Source organism: Solanum tuberosum, unplaced genomic scaffold (assembly GCF_000226075.1).
Source record: "Solanum tuberosum cultivar DM 1-3 516 R44 unplaced genomic scaffold, SolTub_3.0 scf00099, whole genome shotgun sequence".
Taxonomy (NCBI): domain Eukaryota; kingdom Viridiplantae; phylum Streptophyta; class Magnoliopsida; order Solanales; family Solanaceae; genus Solanum; species Solanum tuberosum.
In genome coordinates, this window is record NW_006239023.1 from 1,114,280 (window position 1) to 1,122,232 (window position 7,953).

Genomic DNA, 7,953 nt, shown 5'->3' on the forward strand with positions numbered 1-7,953 from the left:
ACATTTATAAGTTATTAAGCAATGTAATTTATGTATGATAAAACACTAAATAATTAATACTATATAAATAATTAAGCCCTACATAACTAAAACTACATGAAAGCAATGCATAAATTTACTCATAATTAATATTTGCATTACTCATATTTGTGTAAGTCTAACCAATAATTTTTACAGTTCACGAGTGTTTATATCAAATCAGTAAATGCATGACATGTATTTGTATTTGTATTTGATAAGTGTTATAAATGTATCATCCTTTTAAAACCCAACAATAAGTCTATGATATTAGTCATATCATACATTTATTGATTTGATGTAAATGCGAATAACTTTTTACCCAATAGATATGTCGTCAAAATTTAGCTCAAAAAGACGTTACTAAAAAAATAATACGCACTAAAAAGCAACTTCAGAAACTCATAATATTTGATACAACATGATACAAACACATGAACATCAACGCTCTCCACTTAAGACCAGAGAGAGAACTAAATATGGCTCCCTCCCCAAATAGCATGGAGTGAGGAGGATAATTTATTTGAACTTGAACAAACCCTCCTCAATTATTCTGCACACTAACAACATGGCTTAAAAACTAAGCAATACATGTGTAATTGGAAGGACAGCTTCCTTAATGTTCATACTTGGCACCGTTCTGGGAGAGATTCTTACGCTTCGCTGCAAATGTCTCAGCTACTAATATGGGAAATGCAATTGTTGCATCACAATGCACCTGCATTCACCAAATCGAAAACAGTACAAGAAATTAGAATCTCACATCCTTTGAAGCCTATAATATTCTGATACATATATTAGAGATTACCTTTGCGCTCTTGGCACCAACACGTATCTTTCCCCATGATACAGCTTCATCAGGACGGGCACCAGAGTCACTACCATCATACTCTTGTGCAGTGTTAATTAAGACAGCAAAATCTGCACCATTGCGCATCATATTCGCATTGCAGATATGGTGCTTAGGCAGCCCTCCACCCAGGATTATCATTCCGGTCTTCCTCAAACCAGCATGGACAGCTTCATTATCCATGGCCCTGACATCTGGTTATATATACAACTTAATTCTTTAGTCAAACAATATATATCTTGATGAGAGAATTAAAAGAATCATCACTTGATCGATCGATAAGATAGTGATACCTCCAACAATGTCTAAGACTAGACCAGGATTACGGTCTTGATCTCCCTTTTGGTAAGAATGAAAGTATAGCATGTCACCTATTGATCCATCCGTCAAGCTAGGACAGAAGACAGGAATCTCGTTCTGAGAATGATAACTACACATTAGTTTAATTATAAACTCGCATGTTTTTCCTTTTATTTTATTCTGGAAACAAATTAAATAAGCACTAAACCGTTCTTTTTAGAAATATACGTACCTTGTAAGCCCAATATAAGTATGAGGTTTCATCATTAATTTCTTTACCAAGGCGAGCAATGACTTTAGATGGTGTCCAAAGAACGCTCTGTAATATAAAAAGAAGCTAAATCATGACAAAGAGAAACACAATTAATTAATGACCCAAGAGTAGAGTAGATATAATATACCTCATTACTCTGCTCGTCATACATTTGGTCAAAAATTGGCATGATCCAGTCCTCAAATTTGCAGTAGTTATCATTTGGAACCAATAAATTACCAATACGGTTCAATGCTTTGGATCGTAGAACAGCTCCAGGTAAAGCAAAGTCCCCTTTGTAAGTTGGTGCGAGGCATTTTATGAGATCCTCTTCAATACCACCAGCTGTAGTAACCAAAACATCAACCTGCAGGGAACATAAGGTTCAAACTTGACGGTACAACACAGTAAAGACATAAACTAGAGAAAATGCTACTGACCATACGGTGCTGAACAAGGTAGCGGATGGTTTCTCTAACACCAGAAGAAACAAGGTTTGAAGTGAACCCCAAAAATATTTTGCACGTTATCGACTCTCTATATGCAATATCTCTTTCTTTTTCGCTGCAATCCTCAGTGGGCACCTCATGTGAAAGCCTCCAATTTAGCTTCAAAAACATAAATTTCAAACTTCAGGAATCAACTATTTTATCTCAATTAGTTAAAAGAGAGAAGTGAAATAATCTAACCATTTGATTAACAATGTCGATGGCGTCACCAAGATTAGAAGCTTGGAAACCAGTGGAAACCATGGATTTGATAAGCTCAGAATAGTTAACGCCTTTATTGAAGTCGTAGCCCACTATTTTAGTGCAAGAACCTTCTAGATCTTCCGAAGATTCTTTCAGAACTGCCGATCTTACCGATTCCATCATGTTGCCGTTCATTATTGCTAGATTATGCAAATGAGTTTCTAAGGTTCACTAGGAGTTTTATTTCATGTTATGTTATAAATCGAGATCCAAATGGGGAGTTTAAATATGAGTACATAATAGCAGGCACTACGCAGCATTATAAATTACAACTAGATTGCCCAAATAAAAAAATGGCCATGATAACTACGTTTCCATAAAAAAATGTTTTATGTAGTTTTCATATCAACTCCAAGATTTCAATCATACAATCACCCATTCTATTTTGTTTTGTCCATATTTTTTTTGATTTTTGCTGTCTTCATACTTCTTTGTTCTATTCTACTCCATCCGGCTCATATTAGTTGATCATTTTACTAAAAAATTATAGTGTTCTCTAACTCAAGTTTTCAATCTTCCTATTATGGATTCTAATTGTATCAACACATTGGTAAGTGTAAAAAAATATTGACAACTTAAAACGTGAACCCCATTTATTGATTCACTTCAAAAGTCTATCAAAAAAGTATTAAGTCGTAAAACTATTGTCAAGAATACTGAAGATCATGCATTTTTTTAGAAAACTGGATTGAATTCGTGCAATGAATTTTTTTCGTTCCAATTCATATGGGTTAGTATAGTTTAACACAAAATTTAAGAAAAACAAAAGATTTTTAAAATTTGTGATCTAAGAAACCCTATACCCATTCATTATTGCAAGAATATGCAAACGAGTTTCTGCCGTTAACTTTTCTATTATGTATGAATCGAAATCTGAATCAAAATTAAAATCAAAATGAGGCGGTTAAGTATTGCACAATGTTAGGCAGTATTAGGGGTATCAAATTAAATGAGCGGATTGGATTGAAATAGAAATTGGGTTGGGTCTTGATCCGTCCAAGTTTATTTTGGGTTCAAATAGACTAAAAATTGGGTTGGGTCATGACCTGCCCAATTTGACCTGTTTAATATCAATAATTTTAACATATTGCTTTTTAAGTTTTATAACCACAATTTGAATTTTGACTTGAGAAAATTTAAAAAAGGAGTTACAAATGGATAAATAAATCCTAAAAGATATAAAATAGATAGTAATTAATACATTCAATATAAAAACATATATTACGCAAATAAAGAATCTTAAAACGGATCAAAATTGAAAAGTAAATTTGACTCAATTGAGAATTCTCTTAATATAAGTTAAAACTTGAATGAATTGAGATTAAACTCAATTTAAATTATATTGAACTCAATTTTTAAAATTTTGAACAAATTGGACAGATTAAATATTGTTGAGCTCATCTTTTACCCAACATTATGACAACTACGCTGTCCAAACAAAATATGATTGTGACAGTTAGGTTTCCAAAAGAAAAGGTTTTTTTATCTTTCTTACCTTAGAAATGTGAAGCTCAGAACGTCTACAATTTTGTCAGCTTATAAAATTTTCAACTTAATTTCAAGAGTATGTCATCCTTACTATACAAAAACTAAATGATTAATTCATGTACGTTGGTCAATTTAATTAATTAAAATAAATTAATTTATATTCATTAATTAAAAACTTGTCTTCAAGAGAATACTAAATAAGGATACAAATAGTAAACTTATCTAGTTTCTTAAAGGACATAAAATCTAAAATGATGACATACAAATAGAAACGGAGAAAGTAATTAATACTATCAACCAATTGTCTTTTTTCTGTGTGGTAATTTTAACTATTATCATTTGGACAATTTTGACAAATATCTTTCTTCATAAACAAAGATTTTATAATGAACAGACGGAGTATGAAAATCGCTTGGTGAATTTTTCAAATTAACAATAACGAAGGACGAAAATGAATTAGAAAAAACATTTACAAAATAAATTAAAATACTAAATATCAAAACTAGTCAGATCATATTTATTTTAACATTATAATAACGAGACAAAAAAATTGTTACAAATAAATAAAAATAAGGAAGGTTAAGGTAATATATGAACCACATAGGAGATTAGTGTTATGAAGCCAAACTTAAGGGAAGATCTTTGAATTTATCCAATTTTTTAATGAATAGGTTAGATTTTTTATGTTGATATATTTAGTATAATAAAAATATACACGCGATAATTATGTATGTATACCTAGTTATATATTAGTGGTAGGTAATCTGTAAATGCATCGGATAGGTGTAAAGATTATCAAATATCTCTTTTTTCTTAATGAATAGATTAGATTTATTTTATGTTGATAAATTTAGTATTATAAAAATACACATGGTATATTTATATATGTACATCTGATTATATATTAGTACTACTAGGTCATATGTCATCATTAATGGATTTGGTTGGTGAAAAGACAATCAAATATCACTTCTTTTTTTTAATGAGAATGGGTTCCTTTTGTTTGTAAATTAATTTCTTAGAAATTATAAGTGATTTTTTTTTTTGTGAAATGTAATTGTAAATGATGACGAAAGAGAAAATGATATGTACTATTAATAGAATATAAGTTAATTTGTTAATCAGTGATCCTTCATTAATCGTAAGTAATTTTAAAATATCCGAAAAAGATTAAGAAAAAATGTCATTTTTGAAATAAATAAAAAGTTTCTCTATTTATGAAAATAATAATAGGAAAACGACTTATCGTGTAATTTCCCCCCATAAAAGTGGTAGCCACCTAACCATATAAAGATTAGCAAAACAAAAGTTTCAATTATTTGACACTAACTAATAGCAATACAAAAGTGTGAAAAAAGTTAAAAAGATGATTTTGTGAATAACATAGATTTCTCTAGAATGTCCTAGTATAGAAATTTGGAAATTATCTTGAAGAAATATCTAGATATTCTAGAGAATTTGTCTTGAAAAAATATCTAGATATTCTAGAGTAGTTGTCTTAAGGAAATATCTAGATATATTTTAGAGTAGTTGCTAGAAGATAAGTTCACTAGAACTTTCTTATAGATGTATCTAGAAGAGTTTCTAGAACCATCCTTAGACAAGTATAAATAGGAGATGGCCTTGTATACATTTGCATTCAAGGAAAAATCAAAGCACATTAAAGAGTCTTATTCCATTACAAAGTTCTTTTTCCAAAATATTTTTTTAACTTTCTAGCTTCCTCTTTTTCTTTAGTTGAATCTTTCTATCTTACTTAACGATCTTGGGCTAGCCATAAGGCTTCCCGAATTACACTTTTCTTCTGCTATTCTCTACATGATATCATATCCATAGCCGCAGATTGGCTTGTGGTGTTATTTCAAGATCGGATTAGTGGTAGATTCAACTGGTTTGTTTATATGGATTTTAGCGGCTGTGTTAATGGACTGAGGATGGAGTTGTTGAATTAGTCCAATTACAAGATATGGAAGACATGTATGGAATCATACCTTGTGGGAGAGGATTTGTGGGATGTTGTTAATGGGAATGACACAAGTCATCCTGCTGACGGACCAGAAAATAACAGTGCGTACAAGAAGTGGAAGCGGATTAATGTGAAGGTGAAGTTCATTTTGAAGAGGACAATCTCTTCTGGTTTATTCGATCACATTATAAAATGAAAATCAGCTCATGAAATATAGAGGACCCTCAATCGTTTTTTAAATAAGAAGAATGAAGCTCGGCTGCAGATATTGGAGAATGAATTGGCTAACACCACTCAAGGTAACCTTTCTATCGCCGAGTATTTTTTGAATTTAGAACTTATCTTTTGAGATATATTTGTTGAATCCGGAAAGGGCTATTTCTGAAGCACGAATGAGAAGAATTGTCATTAGTGATTTTGAAGCCTGAATATATTCTATTTGTGACGTCGATTCAAGGATGGGCTCAACAACCATCCTTGGAGGAGTTTGAAAATTTGTTGTCATCACAGGAACTACTAGCCAAGCAGTTGACTAGTGTATTTGTCAAAGAAGGAGAAGAAAATGTTCGTGTAGCCAACATGAGGAATTTTAAAGGAAAAACAAAAGATATGTCACACTCTCGATCCTCGGGTGATTCAAGCTCACCTAAAACGAAGGAAGAGCCTTCTAATTATTATGGTAAGAATTCTCTCAGATGTTATCATTGTGGTGAAGTAGGATATATAAAAAGATATTGCTGAGCCAATGAGAACAATATGGCTCAAAAAGTTGTTGAAGAAGAAGAAGATTGAAAAAATTGTTTAGTAGCTGAGGCTCGATCAATAGATGTTATGATTTCCATCAACCTTCAAAAAGAGTTGATCGAGGATTTAGAATATAATGCAGTCGATCATGTGGAGAAGCAAAATACTGATGTCATCAGCATGAAACAAGAAACTATTAAAGATGTTCATACTGGTGATGTGGTAACTTCTATAAAAGAAATCAAGGAAATCAATTCTGAACAAGCAGTGCCTGGAGTTATATATGTTGATGGTAACCTTTATGGAGAAAGTATTGAGGAAGATGCATGAGAAGTTGAAGTCTCTGATCAATTGTCAGCCATATCAAGGTCAGTCATTGGCTTAGAGCAAAAATTGAAAGCAAATGGAGATAATGAATATCAAATAGGTAAGGAAGTTGACCTTGAAGGCCAAATTTCAGGTGGAGAGACAGTCGGCATAATTATTGAAAGCTCTGAAAATGACAAACATTTTACTAAAGAGTTGAGATGAAAATGTGGTGGTGGATCTTGTGTTAGTGATGAGGCTTTGCAAGAAATTGATTATCACGATTCGAGCCTACACCTTGGACGTGGCCAGCACTCGAAAACCATTACTGGTCCCCAAGCGAACCCTCATCCTGGCTGACTACAAGCGGAAAACTGATTCAAGCATACAAAAGCTTAAAAATTGAATAAAATTCATGAAACTTAAACACAAGCTTTAACTCAAAAGAAAACTGAATAAAAATAAATTAGTCAACTCGCCATAAAATAGGCAACTTAAGTCTTTAAAACATTTAATAAAATAAATGATACAGACTTCTCAACTATACTGACTATCTATAAAGCCTCTAACTGATAACGATGGAAGTCGGGACAAAACTCACAACATCCTGACTGAACTGAAAAGTAAATGAAATCCTCTGAAAGCAAGGAGGCTCACCATAGCTAACTCAAACTCTAGGATGTATTAATGAAGCTCCTGTTGATGATCCTGAATACCTGTGTCTGCATCACAAGAAGATGCAGGCCAAATGGCTCAGTACGTGGAATGTACGAGCATGTAAGAGGAATTCTAAAGCATAACATAAGCTTGAAACTTGATACAAAGAAAACATAATTGCCTCTACTCAAACTTACTCAACTCAAGGAATACTCAAAAATACTCAAAACTACTCAACTTACTCAACTCAGAAGTATTCAAGGATAAGATACTCAACTCAGAGATTAGATACTCAACTCAAGGATATGATATTCGACTCTGGGTACTCAACTCTGGATACTCAACTTTGGGTACTCAACTCTGGATACTCAGCTAAATATAAAGCAATAATACACATGCAATATATGGAAAGCTTTATAAAATAGTAAAACAACTTAGTTCGTTAAATAAAAAGCAGTAACAAAGTCAACTTTACTTATATAATAAAGTAATATAGTTTCTGTGGGAGTTTCTCTAACCGACAACCATCACTTAAAAGCTATAGTGATGATATAACGATCTACCTCACGCTGCCAGCGCATCATATACCCGGCCAAAGGTATAGGACCTGAACTACTAA

At 32.2% G+C, this 7,953-nt stretch overlaps 1 protein-coding gene across 1 annotated transcript; it reads right to left on the bottom strand.

Annotated features, from left to right (window-relative positions):
- Positions 1 to 411: 411 nt before the first annotated feature.
- On the bottom strand, positions 412 to 2,354 carry LOC102601936 (deoxyhypusine synthase-like). The gene is made up of 7 exons (XM_006348072.2): positions 2,111 to 2,354; positions 1,862 to 2,029; positions 1,570 to 1,788; positions 1,401 to 1,487; positions 1,162 to 1,285; positions 827 to 1,062; positions 412 to 736 (listed from the first exon to the last, which is right to left on the bottom strand). The coding sequence occupies exons 1-7, from the start codon at positions 2,306 to 2,308 to the stop codon at positions 635 to 637; spliced, it is 1,134 nt and encodes a 377-aa protein (XP_006348134.2). The 5' UTR covers positions 2,309 to 2,354; the 3' UTR covers positions 412 to 634.
- Positions 2,355 to 7,953: the final 5,599 nt, after the last annotated feature.

Coding starts and splice junctions, on each gene's coding strand:
- LOC102601936 (XM_006348072.2), bottom strand. CDS start 2,308: ATGAACGGCAACATGATGGAATCGGTAAGATCGGCAGTTCTGAAAGAA. Junction 2,030..2,110: donor TCGACATTGTTAATCAAATG/GTTAGATTATTT, acceptor ATGTTTTTGAAG/CTAAATTGGAGGCTTTCACA. Junction 737..826: donor TTGGTGCCAAGAGCGCAAAG/GTAATCTCTAAT, acceptor TGGTGAATGCAG/GTGCATTGTGATGCAACAAT.